Source organism: Balaenoptera musculus, chromosome 4 (assembly GCF_009873245.2).
Source record: "Balaenoptera musculus isolate JJ_BM4_2016_0621 chromosome 4, mBalMus1.pri.v3, whole genome shotgun sequence".
Classification (NCBI taxonomy): Eukaryota; Metazoa; Chordata; class Mammalia; order Artiodactyla; family Balaenopteridae; genus Balaenoptera; species Balaenoptera musculus.
This window is the reverse complement of record NC_045788.1, coordinates 74410467-74432015: the sequence shown is the minus strand read 5'-3', so window position 1 is coordinate 74432015 and position 21549 is coordinate 74410467. Positions and strand designations below refer to the sequence as shown.

The following is a 21549-nucleotide window of genomic DNA, read 5'->3' as shown; positions in this document are numbered from 1 at the left end:
AAACTGCGGGAAAGCTTGGTGAGTGGGCAAGATCCAAAGGTAAGAAGGAAGAGTGCTTTTTTTTCTTTTTAAGCCAAAATTTTAAAAAAGTACTCTCTACACTTACATAATGAAAGGCTTCAAATTGTTAATTATGACTCAGGAAAGTAAAAAAGAAAGTTCTCATTATAAACGGTTCCCTGAAGATGAGTCCAATGTGCAGTCATGACCAAAAGCACAAATAAATATCAAATATACACATATAGGGAGAGCACAGGAAACAGAAAGGTTCTTTTCACCTTTGTACAAAACCATAGAACCAGGTGTACCTAGAACATAGGCCGCAGGTCTGGTCACTGGACCTCCATGGAGACAAGGAAGATGCAGGCAATCCATAAAACTAGTAATTAGGGCTTCCCTGGTGGCGCAGTGGTTGAGAATCTGCCTGCCAATGCAGGGGACGCGGGTTCGAGCCCTGGTCTGGGAAGATCCCACATGCCGCGGAGCGACTGGGCCTGTGAGCCACAATTACTGAGCCTGCGCGTCTGGAGCCTGTGCTCCGGAAGAAGAGAGGCCACGATAGTGAGAGGCCCGCACACCGCGATGAAGAGTGGCCCCCACTTGCCACAACTAGAGAAAGCCCTCACACAGAAACGAAGACCCAACACAGCCATAAATAAATAAAATTAAAAAAAAAAAAAAAAAAGACATCCTCTCCCTTTCTATATGTATCCCCCCAACCCCCAACCCCAACACATACGTTGAAAATCTCTGGACTAGAACAGTGGACTCTATATCTTTAAAAACAAAAAACAAAAAAAAAACTAGTAATTAAAACATGGGAATATAAAGACCTGGACACAAAAATAGTTTCATCCTATAGCCATACCTACTTAAAAACAAAAACAAATGGACCTGGGGTTTTTGAGCACAAGCCACCCATTCTCTTTGCTTGACCCTGCGATAAACCTTTCTCTGCTCCAAACAAACAAACAAACAAAAAAGGTTCAGTATAAAAAAAGGAAAGCACAACACAGACATGCCCCAAATCCTCACTTGCCCGCTTAGCTTCTCAGGCCTAACTTCATCAGAGTCACCATCTATATCCACCAATTACAGCCTCGTCAGATTGCTGAGTGCGCTTTCAAAACACTTTTATGCCCAGTAAATTGCATTATTTCATCAATTCAATGCACAGTGAGGTTTTATTGGACTCGGCATGAACACCTGTCCAGCAAAGCAATGGCCTCAGAAATACAATTATAAAAGTCACAACTGCTGGAAGTCACAAAAGGAAAATGGCTAGGTTTTCCCTGACCCTGAGGGCTCTGTGGAACACTGCTTCACCATCTCATTATCATCAGTATTAAAAGCTCTGCCTTTTACTAACCAATTACGATGTGCCACTACTTCATGTACACCTCCATATATTGTGCTAAGTAAGTAATTTATATCTATAATCTTGTTCAATCCTCACAGTAAAGCTAGGAAGCAGTGTGAATACTTCTGTAGAGCTGGTGCTTCTTAATAAAAAGAGAAAATGCTTGCTCAAACTAACCTACAGTCACCACTTATGTTACTAAATGAGTGCCTGCTAAATACATCTAGGGTGAAATGTACCATGTTTCTAATCAGCAGACCAGCACTACTGATTATTTAATAATTGCCTTTCCTTGCTCATTTTCTACCCTTGAAGCAGCCATTCAAAAATGGGAAGACCATCCATTTGGGAGCAGAAAAAAACTAAATTCCCTAATCTTTATAATAGGAGGTGAAAAGAACGCCTACTCCTCTGAGAAAACTATATGGGTCACTTTCCCATCACAACACAACATACTGGAGCCTCAGGCGTGCATCACAGTGCTCACCCTTGGCTTGGCTGCTATCCAGAACTTGCCAAAAATCTGGCAGGAGCGGCTGATATTTGGGAAAGATATGCTAAATCTACAACCTTCTGAGTTATTTATATCCGCTTCCTTTACAAAGTGAAATCACCACGAAGCAATTTACCTGGACCACATTAGCTCAGCTACCCATAGAAACACTTCCATGAGTTGAGATCCATTATTACACCCTCAGCTCCTATTGAGAATCGACAGAAAATATCACCTTTTAAAGAACATCAGCACAGTTTCCACAAAACAGCAACTGAAGGCATTTTCTGTTATGAGCCTCAACATTCCTTATATAAATACACCTCTTAGAATGTACTGCCCCCAAAACACTGAAGCCTATGGATGAAATTGTATACTCACTTTATCAGACAATAATATCATGCCTCACCTGGTTTCCCTTTGTGCCCTGGCTTCCAGGAAGCTCAGTACTAAATTCAGTGCTCAATTGTAGCCATTTTCACATAATTCAACATACACATATCTCTTTTTGCCTTTAAAAGAGAACTTTTTTCCCTATTAGTTGCTTTGCTTACTTTTCCCCCTAATTATCAAATAGTACATGGTCATCATCGAAAATATAAAAAGTACAGAAGGAAAAAAAGCAACAAAAGATCTAAAGCAGCAAGCAAAATAATTTCAAACAGCTTCCGATCTCTTTTTTTAAAATCTGAGTTAGCTGTCTGGGCTTTTACTTGCTTTAACACATACATTTATTAGCATGCAATTTATTTTTGGAAGCAGGTAACCCCTGACTACCTGAGCCTCAGAAGAGGTTGTGCTGTGTGTATGTTTCTATGTAGCAGAATGAGAAGTGAAAGGAGTCACCGAATACAAAGGCTGATGTGTCTGGAATAACAGATGCTGGAACTAGAAAGGATCTTTAGGATCAACTGGTCTAATCCCTTCATGTTTCAAATAAGGACTCCCATCCTCCCCAGGCTCCTGGCTGGAATCCTAGCACTCACCTAGTAAGAAGCATCACTCATCTGACTGGTCCAAGTGCCAGGACTTTCACTGGGTCACGTTTACTAGTGGACAGAGCAGCCAAGTGTCACAAAGCACGTGCCCCTACCCCACTCCCTCTTGGCTTCGATTCCCTACAGAGAGGCCAGTTGGGCTGGGTGACTCCCGGTCTGCCTCGGGCAAGTCCTGCTGGCCTTCTCAGCACTCTTGCCTGCATGCCTAGCGCTCCTAGATCCTGTGCTCAGAAAATCTAAATCTCAAGATTTGGATTTTAGGGGAGGTAGGAGGTACACCAGAGCTCTGGTTAACAGGGTAGAAGGTACCGGCCCAGCATTAAAAGTAAAGCAGAGCTTCGTTTCCCATGTGGCTTCGGATCCTCGTTCATGTCCCCTCTGCATCCCTGCAGGGAGGAGAGCAGGGGCTGTCAGGCTAGATCCAGACAGTCCTGGATGCCTGGCTATTCCCTCATTTAACAGCACACAAAGCCCCCTCCAGTATCTAAGAGGGAGGTGGGACCCTACCTAGCACAGAACATCCAGTTCACTAAGAAGAAACAGAAATGCTCAGTGAAACTCAAGGAAGAGGAACGATATGGTAGAACTCTTCAAAAATTAAAAGTATAAGGTTCTAAAAGAATGAATGCTCAAGGAATTGGAGGGCTAATTATTTTTTTCATGTTAAAAAGTATAGGTGACTACAGAGTCAAGGCCAATAGTTGGAAACGTAGGCTGATTTTCAAATATACCACAGTATACATACCACAGTAGTGGGTTGAATTTAAAGTATAAATATTAAATGACCCTGACCAGAATCAAGTTTAGCTTCCTAGAAAATGTTTCCTTTCCACCATTTCATAAAGCTGGTTGTAAACCACTGAACCACAGAACTTTGAAGCTGGAAAGGATCGTAGCTTTTATCCTATCTAACCAATGTTTAATAATCTTAAAAACCAATCTCCTAAAAATATGAATCATAAATTATATATATACCCAGTCAGCAGGAAACTGTATACAGAGTATATGGAAGGGGAATGGGCTGCTTTAAATAGGCATTCCAGAAAGGACCTCTGGGTTCTGTTTTTGCTTTGATGACATAAACCTGAACCCCTAGTCTTGTAAAGTACTTCTAAAAACCTCTGACCTATGAAAATTTTGAAATGGCAATTTCTGAAGCCACCTATTTCCCAAGAATATTTCCAACCCTCTCTGTCCTGCTCCCCATGGCATGGAGATGAAAACACAAGAAGCACGCACAGGCTCGGTATAAAACCTCGGAAAAGAGAAACAGTGGGCAGAGTTTCCAACACTGGCCTGTGGCTGGATGACCCCTGTCATATTTGGGTACATGTTCATCCCCTTACTCATCAACTGTACCTCATTGTGGGGCAGAGGAACCTAAGAGAAGTAATAAACACAATCTGTGTCTTCAAGCGGATTACAGTCTATCTGGGTAGAAGGCATCAGACAAGCTGGTGTGACAAGGTACATGGCACAGAGGCTCAGAGGGTTGACAAAAGGCTCAGTGAAGATGGAAGGCCTGCGCAGAGACGTAACTGATGACTAGGGGTTGGAACGCAGAGAGGCCAGTGCTCCACTGCTGCAGTCTTGCAAACGCCTGCCTGTATAGTTTTTTTGAACTGATGAGACAGAAAAATGTCTATCTATGTTATCTTTGCCATTGAAAGAAACATTTTTGCAATAATGAAGAAATACAAATATAACTCCTCATCAAATGAAACAATGTTCACCATTTCATTCACCCCAGAACGTGGCCCCTTGTGCAAGACCACACACCAGCTGCACTCAGTCTCTGTTATGTGTGTATGTGTGTATGTGTGGGGAGACAGGAAAAGCAGGGGTTGGTGGACGGAAAGGCCTAGAGCAGCCACCAGACCAACTATTATTTTCCTCCTTATACAGTTAAAGAAAATACATTTTAAACATGAACTTCAACACTGAGATAAATTGGGCAGGTTGTACTTTGAACCAACACTTTGCATTGGTGCTTAAAGTCCTTTCCCCTTGGCCCCTGTGATGAGCAGTAACTAGCTGGCGATCCGGGGCCATTTATTTCTATTCCGAATGACTTCAGAGGGTGCAGCTGGGATAGCAGTACTCACATGCGGACTGGTCTGAGGGAGGGAAGTAAGCCGGTGTCCTGGAAAGAGGCAGCCAGGAGAGCTCTGGTCCTGAGGAATTTCTCTGCCTGGGGAGTGTGGTCTCTTCTCCCCCCTCCACAGCAGGAAGAGAAGACTGGGTCAAAACTGAAGTGGCAGCCACTTGGGTGTGCACAGTCACTTCTTCAGGGAGCCCCTGCCCCCTTGCCGGGGAACCCCAGGATGTTCCGCTTTCCGTGTGAGGAGGGGCGGTTCTTCCTTCTGACCCAGAACTGCTGGACGGTGGGTGATGCTTTCCCAAGGCTGAAAGCAGACAGCAACAATTAAAATTCCACCAGCAGACTTCCACATGTCTGAACAATCTTTGAGTGGGCTCACCTCTGACCTCTATAAAATAGGCACGAGAAGAAATTAGGAGCCATTGTTCATTCTATGAAAAATCACCTCCTGAAGGAGAGACCACAAACCAAGACAAAGACTGTTTTCAGAGCTCACAAACAAAGATTCTGCATTTTGTGGTAAAATTATCAGCAAAGGGGCACAATGAAGCTAAGTATCAGAGGATAAAGAACCAGAGGTCGGCTTCTGCTCATCATGACTCATCACTCACATTCCACAAAGTTGGTCCCAGAATTTACTTGAATTTAACATAAACAAAATTTCCACTATCTGGATGACCAACAAACCCAGACCGCATCACGTGCAGTTTCTAAGCTCTATATCCATCATTCACGAATGGAACTTAAAATACTGTCCTATGTACTCTTTACAGAACTGAGTCCCCCAACCAGACCTCCCATCACTAGGGTGTGAAACCATGGGGTTATCTTTGATGGCTTCAGCCTCTACTTTTAGGCCATCACATCACCAAGCTGTATCGATTTTATCAAGTCTTTACCAATCCCTTCCTCTCCATCCCCGAGGCCAGCAGGCCACATGTTAGCACCTGGTATCTGGATTTCTGTGTCTGCCTGGGTGGTCCCCTGGACTCCAGGTTCCTTCTGCCCCATCTCTCACCCCAGACATCTTATACCCACGTGCCAAGTGAACCCTGCCCAAATTCACTTTAATCATGTCACTGCCTGTTCAAAAACCTCCAGTGACTTTTCCCACCACACCGAATCAAAACTGCTTGGTTTTCAAAGTCCTCAGTAATTGTGCCTAACCCCACCCACATGACTGTCCTACCCGCTGCTCCTCTCCTCTGTGTGTGACTTATGTCTGCTCCGAGGGAGGCTGCTGGCCTTGCCACCCACGAAGGGGCCACACTGCTCTTCCTTCCTCTGTATCTTTGCTCATATGGTCCAGGCATCCCACTCCTCAGCCACCCTTCCCACCTCGCTCAGATATACAGGCTTAGGCCAAATCTCAGCTCTGAAACCTGTTAACTGTTTGACCTACACACGTTGGATTGATTAATTTCTCTAGCTTCAGTTTCCGAATTCCTAAAATGAGAGTAATGTGACCTCACCACTTGCTGTGAGAATTGAGAGACATGTTGGTATAGCGTAGGTACCCAGTTGGTGCTAGCTTTCTTTGTCTTCCCTTCCTCAATCAAATCTTGTTCATCCAGCCCCAGCCCCTTCTTGAAATCCTTTGCTGAAAATGGCAAACCACAGAGCTGTGCGGACCGCAGCGAGAACAGCCATCTGAGCTACATTAACACAAACACGCAGCCAAGCAGCCCACCAGACCCGGTACCTAGGAGACTGCAGCGTGTGGCAGGACCGCTGATGTTGTGTGGATTCAGACTGGCCATGGAATGTAGATTCCATGGCACTGGTCAGGCCACTCAGCAAAACTGCACCCTCACCTGGTCTAGGCTTACAACTCAATTAACCACAGTGAGCCACAGGTGGAGCCCAAGGCACAGGTCTGGTTCACCCCGGCCCAGGACCCTTGGCCGAGCACTGCGGCTCAGGATGGGGGAAGGCACAGACCAGCAGACATTAGGTTTTCCAGGACTGGACATACACGCATGACATGACTGTCATCAGCATAAACTCACCTAAGGTGCTGCTCTGGGAAGTCAGAGCAGCTGCTCTCTCAGGCCCAACAGGGGAAATGGTGAAATCTGTCCTCCTTGAAGAGTCACTTCTTCCTGTAGCTGCTGTTTCAGTTTGTGGAGTGAAGTTTTCTGGAGCATCTGAAGAAGCGTGGCTCTTCCTGGGGGTCGGAACCATCACATCCTCTTTGGAGACCACTGTTGAAAAGTCCACTTGATTCTGATCAAAGGTAATATTTTCTGTGTGGAGTTGTTCAGTGTTGCTTTCTAGCCAGTGGTTTTTTACAGCAGCTGAAACAATAGGAAAATGGATCAGTGAGGACTTGTTGGCTTCTGAAAAGAGAAGTAAACCTTCAGAAAAGGTATATGAGCAGATATATCAGTGGAGAAGTGGATTCAAGGAGAATGATCTCACCTTTTTTTTTTTTTTTTTTAATTTTATTTATTTATTTATTTATTTATGGCTGTGTTGGGTCTTCGTTTCTGTGCGAGGTCTTTCTCCAGTTGCGGCAAGTGGGGCCACTCTTCATCGCGGTGCGCGGGCCTTCTCACTGTCGCGGCCTCTCTCGTTGCGGAGCACAGGCTCCAGACGTGCAGGCTCAGCAATTGTGGCTCACGGGCCCAGTCGCTCCGCGGCATGTGGGATCCTCCCAGACCAGGGCTCGAACCCGTGTCCCCTGCATTGGCAGGCAGATTCTGAACCACTGCGCCACCAGGGAAGCCCCTCACCTTTCTTTTTTCCAACAGTAATTATTCTTGCAATCCAGGGGAAGAAATTATGAAGCAACAATACTATATAGGGTTAAGTTTTATAATAAGTGGAATAAGTGAGGAAAATGGATAGAAAGAGACCAATTTGAAGTTATTGCTGATCACATGGGTCCTTGAAAAAACCCGTTTTTATTTTCCCATTTGGGAATGATATTTTTCTTTCTGCTTAGGATCAGGGGCTGTTGAGAAAGCTCTGCAGGGATGAATGAAGTCACTTCTATCTATACGAGTCAGGCAAAAATGGCCAACCATCGGACCAGTAAAGGCTGCAGGCAGAACCTACAGTTCAACTCAAAATATCATACGCACATGCACGTGCACACACACACACAATCCCAAAGGAGCAAGTTATCTTCTAGATCAGCCCTGTCCAAGAGATGTATAAAGTAAGCCACAAATGCAAGCCACGTAGGTAACTTTAAATTCTGTAGTAGCCACATTTTTAAAAGTAAAAAGAAACGGGTGAAATTAACTTTAATAAATATTTTATTTACTCCAACATATTCAAAATGGTACTTCAATATGTAATTGACATAAACATTACTGAGATATTTTGCATTCTTTTTTTGGTATTAAACCTTTAAAATCCAGAGAGTATTTTGCTGGCCACACTTTAAGAGCACGCTAGCCACATGTGGCTAGTGGCTGCTATATGGACAGTGCAATTCTAGAGCAATGGTTCTCAACACCGTCCCCAAGCTGGTCCACTCCAACCCGAAGCAGTGGCTCACTTAACTGGAGTTGGAGGGGTGGTGATTATAAATTCTTCTGTAAAGAGATTCTGACAAACTTTCCTAAGGGAATCATTTTCTCCACAAGCCCCTTGAGAATTACTGTTTTCATGCTTCCTATTCTGTTTCCTGTAAGTGATAATTAACAGAAGCTTCCTAAGGAGGAGGGAGCTTCCTAGGCATCTGGGCTCCTCTGGGGCCCAGGCCCAGACAGGCAAGGTCCACAATCAGCTAGAAATGGGATGTGGGGCTTCCCTGGTGGCGTAGTGGTTGAGAATCTGCCTGCCAATGCAGCGGACACGGGTTCGAGCCCTGGTCTGGGAAGATCCCACATGCCGCGGAGCAACTGAGCCCGTGAGCCACAATTACTGAGCCTGCGCGTCTGAAGCCTGTGCTCCGCAACAAGAGAGGCCGTGATAGCGAAAGGCCCGCGCACTGCGATGAAGAGTGGCCCCCACTTGCCGCAACTGGAGAAAGCCCTCGCACAGAAACGAAGACCCAACACAGCCATAAATAAATAAATAAATAAATAAAATATAAAAAGAGTGAGAAGTAACTTCTTTCTGGGAATAAGCAGATATCACAAAAAAAAAAAAAAATGAAATGGGATGTGGAGGGGTGTTTCTGGGGCAGCCACCAAGTCCACAAGTTCAACTTGGGACTCTGGGGTTATGGACAGCAGTGAGTGACCCACACAGCATGTAACCTTTATTCTTCCTCTCTGAGCTGCAAAGGCAAGCTGGCCTCCAAAGAGGAAGGGAAAGGATTTGAGGATGCCTTCCCTACCCTCTTGGTCAACTTGGCACAATGAGAGAAGTTATTCTCAAAAGAAGCCTGAAAAAAAGTGATTGTGGGGAGGCAGAAGGGACTTAAAACCCATGCTCCAAAACTGGTAAGCCATGAGCAAAGGGAAGGAAATGGATTTAGCTCTATTACAGCCTCAAGATGAGTGTGAGACTTGGCCACTGGTGAGCGTGGCTGGGCCTCTGGAAGCAGCCACGTCCCCTTCTTCAGGGAACAAAGGATGGATATCCCAAGATCCAGTCAGCTCAAGGAATTCCAGTCTTCAAAAGGAAAAGAATGGCCACATGAAGACAGGACATGGTTAGCACTGAACCATGCTGTCTCCCTGGAGGGTTGACTAAAAATGGAAGGCAGGAAAAATGCACTCTATAAACAAAACTAAAAGGTAGACAATAGTCCTGCAGTATCCTGAATAACCCTGCCACTAACAACAACTAAAAATGCTGAATAAAATGTTTTTTTTAAAAAAAATACTTCTAAATGCATTGCTGAGTTGGCACACAAATCTTGTGAGGTCAAAAATGAACTGAGAGTTGGAATTCAGAGAGTGGAGCTAACTCTGAAGCTGGCAGCTGCCCTGGGGCACCTGCTCAATATTTGTGACCTTGAACTTCTGTTCTGATGGCCACAGGGATGCAGGAGATAAGAGACAAAATTCTTAAGGAGGGAGTCTGAGAGGAAACTCCTATATGAAGTTAGGACCAGGGCTATACCTTGGATGTAAGGCAAATAGAAACAAACCTGCCCTGCAGAAGAGGACAGCAAGGAAATCTGGAAAAAATAACTCTCACTCAAGAATTTATAACCATAAAGCTAGCCCTCATACAGGGGTGCAGCACATAGTCACAATACCTGTGTGGTCTAAACCTCAAGCCAAGGGTGTGTTTAAAAGTGGTCCTATAGAGATTACCATACTAAGTGAAGTAAATCAGACAGAGAAAGATAAATATCATATGATATCACTCATATGTGGAATCTAATTTTTTTTTTTGGCCATGCCTCACAGCATGTGGGATCTTAGTTCCCCGACCAGGGATTGAACCTGCCTCTGTTGCATTGGAAGTGCAGAGTCTTAACCAATGGACCACCAGGGAAGTCCTGGAATCTAATTTTTTAAAAATAATACAAATGTACTTATTTACAAGACAAACAGTCTTACAGATATCAAAAACAAACTTATGGTTGTCAAAGGGGAAATGTAGGGGGGAGGGATAAATCAGGAGCTTGGGATGAACATATACACACTACTATATATAAGATAGATAACCAACAAGGACAACTGTATACCACAGGGAACTCAACTCAATATTCTGTGATAACCTATAAGAGAAAAGAATCTAAAAAAGAATGAATATATGTATATGTATAACTGAATCACTTTGCTGTTCACCTGAAACTAACAACACTGTAAATCAACTATACACCAATAAAATTAAAATTTTTAAAAAAGTAGTCCTGAACCTTGTGAATACACTAAAAACAAGTGAATTATATACAGGCATACTTCATTTTATTGTGCCTCACAGATACTGCATTTTTTACAAATTCAAAGTTTGTGGTAACCCTGTATCAAGCAAGTCTATTGGTACCAACAGCATTATTTTTAACTAAGATACGTACATTGTATCTTTTAGACGTCATGCTATTGCACACTTAACATACTACAGTATGGTTTAAACATAACTTTTATATGCACTAGGAAACCAAAAATTTCGTGTGACTTGCTTTATTGTGATATTCGCTTTATTGCAGCCGCCTGGAATTGAACCCACAATATCTCTGAGGTATGCCTGTACTTTAAAAGGCTGAATTTTTTATGGTATATAAATTATATCTCAAACCACACACACACACACACACACACGCATATTCTGTTACTGGGGAGGAAAAGTGGTCCTGATATACAGCGCCTCTGAGTACTTGGCAGAAACAAATGTGAATTCTCTCTAGATGAACATACCTTCAATCCAATTTTATTATTTACTGATAAAATCCTAAGGAATAAGAGATCACAGTAAAAAAAAAAAATCACAAAATAAACAAGAAAAAGGCATCTGTAGGCAAAAGTCAGCAAACTAGACAAGCAAAGACTTCAACTACTAGAATTATCAGACGAAGAATGTAAGTATATAAAACTCCATGAAAAGAAATAAGAAGAAATTGAAAATGAGAGAAAAAGAGACTATACATAATGGCCAAAAAATTTGAAAGAAATCTGAATGGAAACTCTAGAATTGAAAAAATAATAATAATTAAAATTAGGAAACTTAACAGCAGATTAGATACAGCTGAAAAGAGAATTAAGAATTACAAGACAGGGCTTCCCTGGTGGCGCAGTGGTTGGGAATCCACCTGCCAATGAGGGGACACGGGTTCGAGCCCTGGTCTGGGAGGATCCCATGTGCCGCAGAGCAGCTGGGCCCGTGAGCCACAGCTGCTGAGCCTGCACGTCTGGAGCCTGTGCTCCGCAACGGGAGAGGCCGCGGCGGTGATGGGCCCGCACACCGCGATGAAGAGTGGCCCCTGCTCGCCGCAGCTGGAGAAAGCCCTCGCACAGAGACAAAGACCCAACACAGCCATAAATAAATAAATAAATAAATTTATTTAAAAAAAAAAAAAGAATTACAAGACAGATGACAAGAGAATGCTGAGATGATATGAAAATACAGAAACTATGAAAAAGAGGTGAAGAGACAAGGAAGATAGAGTGAGAAAGCCCAACATATATCTAATTGGAGTTCTAGGAGGAGAAATGAGAAAAAGGAGAAATGGCTATATTCAAAAAGGTAATGGCGGACTTCCCTGGTGGTGCAGTGGCTAAGAATCTGCCTGCCAATACAGGGGACATGGGTTCAAGCCCTGGTCCAGGAAGATCCCACATGCCGCAGAGCAACTAAGCCCGTACACCACAACTACTGAGCCTGCACTCTAGACCCCGTGAGCCACAACTACTGAAGCCGGCAAGCCACAACTACTGGGCCCACGTACCACAACTACTGAAGCCCACGTGCCTAGAGCCCACGCTCCACAACAAGAGAAGCCACCACAATGAGAAGGCCCAGCACCGCAACGAAGAGTAGCCCCCGAGCACCGCAACTAAAGTCCACGCACAGCAGTGAAGACCCAACACAGCCAAAAATAAATTAAATTAAATTAAAAAAAAAGAAAACAAGACAGAGCAAATCCTGGATAACAATAGCACATAAGTTGGGAGGAGATGATAGAATCATGTTGTATAGGAGAAGGTAACTTTAAGCTGTGTCAAAAATGTACTTTAAAGTTCCTCAAGCTGATCCTAAAGAATAAAAGTGGTAGGGCTTCCCTGGTGGCGCAGTGGTTGAGACTCTGCCTGCCAATGCAGGGGACACGGGTTCGAGCCCTGGTCTGGGAAGATCCCACATGCCGCGGAGCAACTAGGCCCGTGAGCCACAACTACTGAGCCTGCGCATCTGGAGCCTGTGCTCCGCAACAAGAGAGGCCGCGATAGTGAGAGGCCCGCGCACCGCGATGAAGAGTGGCCCCCGCTTGCCGCAACTGGAGAAAGCCCTCGCACAGAAACGAAGACCCAACACAGCAAAAATAAATACATAAATAAATTTATAAAAAAAAAAAAGAATAAAAGTGGTAGAGCTTGGAATGATATAAAATTTCCATTGAGAGAAATCAATGAACATTACCTAAAACCAAAACCAAAAATAAATAAATAAATAAACAGTAACATAAGCATGTTATTTAGAGATATGGACATAATTCCTAAAAGAATCAGTTGAAAGGGCTGAAAGTGGGAAGCAGAAAATGATAATGGTAGGAGTGGTCAGGGTTTTTGTAATAGCCTTATAAAACATATTTGGTCTTTAAACCATGCATAAGTTTGATAAAAATAAAAATTAAATTTTACAAGACAAGCCCCTGATGTCACTGGCCTGGTATTCCAAAAGAACAGTATCCCACTGCCCCCTGTTTAGCTCTGGATGTGCCTCCACTCCTTTGATTGCATATGAACTGTTCCTCAGAAAAGGGATTAACAAACCATGCGGGCTGGGGCAGGCAGCACCCCAGGCCACACTCTCTGCCATTCAAGGTCTTGTTTGATTGTGAACATCAAGTGCTTTACACCATTCCAGGCTGTATCTCAAGAAGAACAATGAGTCAAACGCTAAAATATTTACTTAAGTCCAAGGACGAGTCCTTGCAGAAGCCCTGAGTTGTTTAGGGCTCATGTGGTTGAATTTTGTCTGTGGTGTGGCTTCCTATTCAGCGCAGGTGTAAACCCTGAGGGGGAGAACAATTCAGAGTAAAGCGCACAGGACTGGACAGGGACCTACCACATGCAGGGGAAGGTATCGGGGAACCTGCTCTTCCTCTTTGTGGAGAAGAGAAATTGGCCCTCGAGAGAGGAGAAGGTATGCCTCAGGCTGTGGAGCCTGGGCCAGCCGGGCAGTGAGGAGAAGAGGCTGTGTGCCACCAGACACTCAGGGGCAGCCTTAGGGGCAGGAAGGGGCGTCCCGAGGCTCAGGGGAGGCTGGCACTCGTCACCTCATCCATCCCTCTCCCCAGAGGGTCAGAGGCGATTGCTCAAGCCCCACTCACATCCCGTGGCAACTGAGCCACACTGACCAGCCACATACTGGAGTTTAGATGTCCCAATTTCCCAGGTGTCTTTTGAGCTGGAAATACCATCCTTCCCTCTGCACTCAGCCCCCTGTGTCAGGCCATCACTTTCCCTCGTACCATGAATGGAGATTAAATTAACGAGAGTTTTACTGCTTTGCCTGTTTTTTTTTTTTTTCCAAGTTGACAACTTCCACTTCTGTAATGTCTTAATGTTCCAAAACATCTGTTTGTGAACCAGCAACATCAGGGATGCTAGCACGGCCCAGGAGGATTTCCTAATTAGCAGCTGCTACAGAGTCAACTCCTCGCCACCCACCCCGTGATTTGGGGTTTTTCAGCTTGCATTGTTCCTGAGCAGTGTAGTGGGTGTTTGTGGGGAGTGTGCCGTCATCCAAAGAGGCAATTTCTTCCCGGCGGCCCGGCCGCCCCCATGCTGCACCATCTACCGCTGCGGTGGCCCCATGTCAAATGCCGCCAGCTACACTCTCACTTCTGGGGCACAGTGTTGAAGCACAAGCGCTTTATTTTCGTTTCCCTCCATTGAGATTCAGATCTCACTACCCAGTGCTAAGTGTTTTCACCTGTGTTATCTCATTTGATGCACGTGACAGCTGGTTAAGTAGGTGTCATGGCACATGGAGAGACTGAGGGGCAGAAAGATTGATTGTTCAAGGTCACAGGCTCAACAGCAGAGAGAAAAGAATCTGAATCCAGGTCCCCTTCCATCACACCCCCACTTATTCGGTGACACGGGGCCTCCAAGGCACTAACCAATGAGCAGGGCCAAAGAAAGTCTCACCAGCCTCCAAACTTCAGCCTTAAAACCAACTGCACTACCTGTTTCTAAGAGGAACGAGATGGTGCCTATCACGTGGGCTTTGGAATCGGACAGACTTGGCTTGACAGCAGCTGCATGTTATTAGCTGGAAGACTGATCAAGAGGACTTCTAAATTAGCTTCTAACTCAGAGATGAATTTCACGGGTAATGAAAAGAATGATAACAAAGAAGTAGTGCCTGGATGGAGAATGAATTTATGGGAGAAGAAAAGTCTGTTTTCAAAATATGAAGTTTGGGGTGATGTTATAACTTCCAGGTGGAAATGTCTGACAGGCAGTTAAGATGTGGGCTATTGATCAGGAGGAAGGACAAAGAGGTGGCAGATGAAGGGGAAAGTAGGGATCAAGGACTGAATTGAGGGGAAAACTTGAATTTGGCGGGAGGACAAGAGCCAGTGAAAGACACACGGATGACAAGGGAAGGATAGGATGACATTAAAAGTAGGAGTCAGGAAGGCTGTGCATGCAGAGATACAGCAGAGAGAGCCCATGCACACCAGGCCTGCAAAAAGTCCAGAGATTAGTCAACCAAAGTCCCCAGGACTTTCCCGAGTGTTGCTTGGAAGATGGAAGATGAAGGTCAGATGGCTAGGGGTTAAGGTTCACGAGGGAGAGGTTCTGGAAGGTCAGTAAGACACTGACCCCTAGCTGTGGAATTCCCCATTCCTGTCCCCCCACCCCTTGGAGCTTTCCTGGGATCCTCAACTTGGGAAACACTCTTCAGAGTGCTGTGGAGCTGGGTGCCTTGAATCTGCACGGTTGTATCTTAGAACTATGATCGCAGGTTTCTTTGTAATTTTAAAAGATTTTCCTAAAATTCAATTGCTCACACAGAGAGGGAAGAAAAGAGACTTTAAAAAGAAAGAGAGACTGTAACCCCCCCCCCTTTCTTTTTAATCCCTTTGGTGTGACGGATGTGGAAACCACAAGAGGAGGAAGGTACTGTTCACAGGAGCTTTAAGGGAGAAGGAAATTAGGCTCCTCTTCTCAGAGAGGAACTGAAGAAATCCCACACGTTCACAATCTGCAAAGCACTTTTTACAGGATAATTTCGGGGGGGGGGGCTAAGTTATCCTGTTAGATCCTGACATTCTGAGTGGCAGGTAGGCTAGGAATTCTTGCCCCATTTTATAGAAGAAAAAACTGAGTGAGGCTCAGTACTGAGGTCACTTGCCCAGAATAACCCAGAAAATAAGTGGCAGAGCAGAGACTAGAGGCCAGCTCTTTCATTCCAGTGCCCTTCCTAATTAACACACCCACATGGACACCAGTATGGACCAAGAGAGAAGCTCAGCCAGCTCTTCCCAAACTAACGTATGGTGTGTGTGGCCTGCTTCGCTAGCTAGCACCCACAGGGCTTTGCATCATTCATTCTGGGCAGAGTTGGGAAATCGGCTGGGTGGTCTGTGGTGCCCCCATCCCTCTCCAGAGGCGACCTCTGTCCTTAGGGACCCCAGCAACCAACTACTCTGACCCTCACATGACAGGACTGGGGCCCAAAGGGGTAGTAACAGTTCCAAATCCACAATGTGGTCAGTGAGTGGCATTTATAAATTTTTTTAAATGTTCACTTTCACACTCATTAGGATAGCTATTATCAAAAAAATGAAAAATAAGTAGTGTTAGCAAGGATGTGGAGAAATTGGAACCTTAGTGCTTTGCTGGTGGGAATATAAAATGATGCAGTTACTGTGGAAAACATTTTGGTGGTTCCTCAAAAACTGAGACATAAAATTACCAGATGTCCCGGCAATTCCACTGCTAGGCATATATACAAAAGAACTGACAGCAGGGAATCAGATACTTGTATACCCATGTTCATAGCAGCATTATTCACAATAGCCAAAAGGTGGAAGCAACCCAAGTGCCCGTCAACGGGTAGATGGATAAACAAAATGTGGTATATGCATACAATGGAATATTATTCAGCCTTACAAGGGAAGGAAATTCCGACACATGTTACAACATGGGTGAACCTTGAAAACATTATGGTAAGTGAAGTGAGCCAAACGCAAAAGGAAAAATATTACATAATTCCACTTATCCGAGGTACCTAGAATAGGTAAAGTCATAGAGACAGAAAGTAGAATAGAGGTTAGCAGGGGCTGGAGGGAGGGAGGAATGGGGAATTATTACTTAATGAGTTTCTATTTGGAAAATGAAAAAGTTCTGGAAGTGGGTGGTGGTGATGCTTGTATAACATTGTGAATGTAATCAATGCCAGTGAACTGTACACTTAAAGTAGTAAAAATGGTAAATGTTACGTTACATATATTTTACCGCAATAAAAAATACATTTACTGAGCATCAACCACACACAAGACATGGTGGAATCTGCTCCAAGGAGCTTCCTGCTTCCAAGAGAGCTGAACCATGGAAATAAATCCCTATGATGCTGCTGGAGCGAAGGAAGTGGCCCAGCAAGGCAGAGGGGGCACCCGGGGAGGGAAGGCGCAGCGCTAAAACCAGAATCCCATCCTCCCTCTCCCAGCTGCCGCCCCCTCCTCCAAACATCCCCGGCCTTCCATAGCAGAGCCCTCACGGCCTCACTGTCTGCACCCCAGGAATCCTCCAAATGAGGGGGATTTCAGGCCAGATGGCCAGCGGCAGGATATTTTGGGGCAGGCAGGAACCTTGGGCGCTTGGGGGGAGGGTGGCTGCAATCTCACCAGAAAGGCAGCCGCCTACTCAGCTCGGCCACTCTGGGCAGTGTTTTGAAACGCTGCTGCGGATGTAATGATTCTGGGTGGAGGACATTTAGGAGCCAAATGAGTTTGTGTGAACAAAAGACTCAGCTCTCGATCTGGACTGTCCAGGGCTCTCGGGGAGTTTCGTTTCCTTCCTTGTTCTTACCCTGAGAGGAGCGGCCCCAAGAAAAAACATACACATTGAGAAGTGTTTGGACTTAAACTCCGATGATGTGATTTTTAAAAAGATTCCCCTGGAACAGTCCCTCGTAGTGAAAAGCATGAAGTTTACAAGGCATATTATCCTCCCCTCCCCGTGAGAGAGTCAGCTTTTGTCCAGATGACCATCCTCCAGGACAAAGGCTGAGCCGTGACCCAGAGTCGGCTGACCTGGAGCCCCTGGGTCTGGGGTCAGGCTTCCAGAAAGGGAATCAGCCCTGAGGCGGCCTCAGGGGCACTAAGGAAAGAGGCTGCCTATCCAGGCAGGAATGAAAGATGAAGGACCTTGGTGTGACCTCATGCTCCTTGCTTTAAAAATAATTCTATAGGTTTAAGGGGAAAAAAAGACCTTGAGAAACAGCCCTAGGGTCAAAGGTCAGAAGATTCCCATTCAATTAAATAAGTAAACAAAAAGGCTTTCTCTGGGGGGGCCTATACCTTGTGCCTCGGTTTTCTTTGCCCCTCTTACCCTCTGAAAAATAAACACCCATGGAGGGGCTGAAGAAGAGTCTCCTTAGCAGAGAGGCAGTTTCGAGAAAGAGGCCGAAGCAAGCGGTGCCAGAGGCAAAGGTTGGGGTTGGGGGGGAGCCCGGGGAGCCAGCCTCCCTGCCTCCCGCGAGGTCACCCTGACATTCGCTCACACCCAAAGAGGAAGCCTGGTGGCAGGGCTCCACCAAAGGAGGCCTGCCAGGTTAGTGAAACAATAAAGAGGCAAGGAAAACATCCTGGTTCCGAGGAGGAAGGGGGAGAGGCGTGGGAAGGGGGCAGGAAGCGCCGCTACCGGGGCGGCGGGCGAACTGAGCCAGACGCCGGTGCCTTTACACGTTCTGGGGTCCATTTACTCCACTGACTTGTGAGAAGTGGCCCAGGACTTTAAGGAAACCAGAGAAGCATCATTTGTCTGGAAAGTTTACAGCATTAGAAAATGTACACATTGGACCGATGTTGAGGCCTGGACTGGGGAAGGGGAGGAAGGTGGTCGCCAAGGTCACTGCCTCTCAAGGGATGGGGGATGGGGGTCGGGGGGGGGGGGGGGGGGGCTCAGCGTGGCAACGCCAGGAGCCCGCAGGGGTTTAAGTAAAATCTATTTCAGAAGATACATTAAAGGGTTACTGATAGCCTTTTAAAATTAAGATTGGGAAACATGACACTTTTAAAATTAAGATTGGGAAACATGACACTTTTAAAATTAAGATTGGGAAACATGACACTCGATTCAATCATAACCAATATTTAAAAAATCAGTTGTATGCCATAGCCAGTGAAGAGAAAAGATAAAATAGAGGGAGAAGAAAGGAAGACAGGAAGGGGGCTGGAAAGAGAAATAAAACAAAAGGGAGAAATTTACAGAGGGAGGGAGAAATAAAGGTTTTTTAAAAAGATGCCCACCAGAGTAGGGTCATGATTGGCTATTATTATGGCAGCCCAAATGAGGGGAGCACTTGCTCCCTGCAGGCACGCGCTCAGCATTTCACAGGGACTGTCCCAGTTAATCCTCTTGGCAATCCTGGGAGGTAGGCACCATTATTATCCCTATTTTCTGATAAGGACACTGAGGTATAGTGAGATAAGTAAATTGGCCAAGGTTGCACGGCAAATAGTAGCACTTGGTATCAACCCAGGTCTGTCTGACTCCAAAGACCAATTTAAAAAGACAGAAATAAAGAATGAAGGATAGGAAAGGAAGGAGCAAAACAAAGACAGCTTCTGAAAGAGAAAGCAGGGAAGGGCTGAGGAGGACCTCCTGGTGTGCTTCCAGGATGACCTCCAAGGGACTCCAGGGTCCACACTGCGGCTTCACAACCCAAATGGGGTAACACACCTTCACAGCCTAGGTCGCCCACGGTCCAAATGGAATTACGTGTACTTAATTCCATCTGATTAACAAGTGATGGGATTTAGGAGGTGGAAGGAAGAAAGGGAGGAAGTGAGGATGGGAGGAAAGAAGGGAGGGAAGAGTCCACACTTATTACCTGTGAGTGAGAAAAGGCAATGAGACAAAGATGATGGAGGTTTTGAATGTGCAATGGAGAGATTAACAGGACCATTATCAGGCAAAGGGTGGTCGGGTCTAGGGGAGGAAAGGGCGACATGTCTGCGTTTATAACCGCTATCTGTGCTGTTGAAAGTGAAGCAGGATAAACGAATGTGTCAACGTCTGACTGGTGGCTGAAGGCTTGGAACTGGGTTTCTGCAGAGAAGAAAGAGGAGGATCTCCCCCTCAGAGAAAATAGATGAAGCCCTGCTGTCTTCCCTCCACGCCTTCCTTCCTGCAGTCCTCCTACCTAGAGTGCCCTGCTTCCTTCCCCTTGGCCTTCTGGCAAAATGTGACTCATTTCTCACACCCAGCTCAGAGGCCACCACCTCCAGGAAGCCTTCCCAGAGACAACTCTCTCCCTCAACACCACTGTTTTACCTTGTTATACAATTATAACTTATATGATCCCATTTCTGTGTCCCTTATGAGAGACTGTAGCTCACAGGAGATGCCCAATAAATGTTCACTTCACTGAGTTGGAGGGAGAAGGCCAAGGGCAGAGCTGTGAGGAACATCCCATTTGGTGGGAGGGGCAGAGATGGGAAGGAGCTATTTAGCCAGTGCCAGCTGAGAGGACAAAGAGAAGGAGGCTTGAAAAAGGCCACTGAGATTTCCTAGAATGTTCTCCCACTTTCTTCTCACCTCCTGCATCTACCTTCTCCATAGAGCCCCACCTCACTTAGAGTAATGACACTGCCCGATGTGTTCCAGGGAAGCATTCATGACTAACCCATACACAGCACATGCATGTTTACGAAGCTCGTCCATGTGGATTGATTCATGTCACCCCTACAACAACACTGTGAGGTGGACACAACTGGTATTATCCTCTCCATTTTACAGATATGGAAGTTGGCTCAGAGATGAAACTGCTTGCCCAAGGTCACAGTCAGTTCATTGTATTATAACTCATTACTTGCTATGTCTACATTTAAACATGTTTTCACAGTCATAATTATATCTGCTTCTCCTCAAAAGCCTTGCTAAGGAAGCAGAATAGACATTATCATCTTCATTTTTAACATAAGGAAAGGAAGACCCAGAGATGTTAGGCAGCTGCCCAGTGCCACATACCTAGAAAGCAAAGGGGTTAAGAGCAGAAGTCCTCTGACCCCGTCACAGCCCTTGAGCCACCACTGGCATCTGTCTTCCCAGCTCTGCCAGCGGCATTCCATTACCACAAGGCACAACTATACTATAAATAATTCCTAGCAAACCACAAGAATTCACCTACCCAGTGAGTCTGATCCCCTTCAAGGAGGTCCCATCAAGACCACACTTATTCCAACAATGCTGTCATTGCTCGAGCTGTTTTCTAAAAATCTCTAATTTTCAATAGAGCCTGAAGAATATTATTCTCTTGAGTTTCCTGGATAACGACAATTTTTTCATCCTTTGATAAGGCGTTTAGATTATTTTGGACACAGACACAAATTCAAAGCCCAATCTAGTGACTGATGAAGGCGATCAAAATGAGTGAACCCATTTTGGATCCAGGAGGAGGTTTAACTGCAGAAGTTCAGCAGTGAGTCGCTTGTGCCCCACACACTGGTTCTAAAGGTAGCTCCCAACTCCTTCAAACACTTTGGAGGCGTGTCAATAACCTCCAAAGGTTCTGACCTGGAGGAGAACACTCATTGGCCATAGAGGTCCAACTATGACTGATTTTCAAAGGCTTATTTTTTTGGAGTCACATATACCTCATATTCTGTTTTTGTTGAATCCTAATTGCTTCACGTGTGTTAACTGGGTCTCCTCAGATGATTATAGGCAAGGGCTGTGGCACTGAGTTTTTCTGACTTCAAATCTTGCTCTTTTCTCTGAAGCTAAGGAGAGAGAGAGAGTTCTAGAAGACCACAGGTGAAGTTGGCATGGGTCCAGGGTAAGAG

General features: G+C 45.3%; 1 protein-coding gene across 2 annotated transcripts in view; it reads right to left on the bottom strand.

The window, feature by feature from the left end:
* Positions 1-21549, bottom strand: part of HEG1 (heart development protein with EGF like domains 1) — an 84284-nt gene that overhangs the window by 51500 nt on the left and 11235 nt on the right. For both annotated transcript variants that reach the window (XM_036850081.1, XM_036850080.1), the window contains exons 2-3: positions 6962-7249; positions 4957-5256 (exon numbers count right to left, since the gene is read on the bottom strand). In XM_036850081.1, the coding sequence (XP_036705976.1) occupies positions 4957-5256; positions 6962-7249 (588 nt within the window). The remainder of the gene's footprint in view (positions 1-4956; positions 5257-6961; positions 7250-21549) is intronic.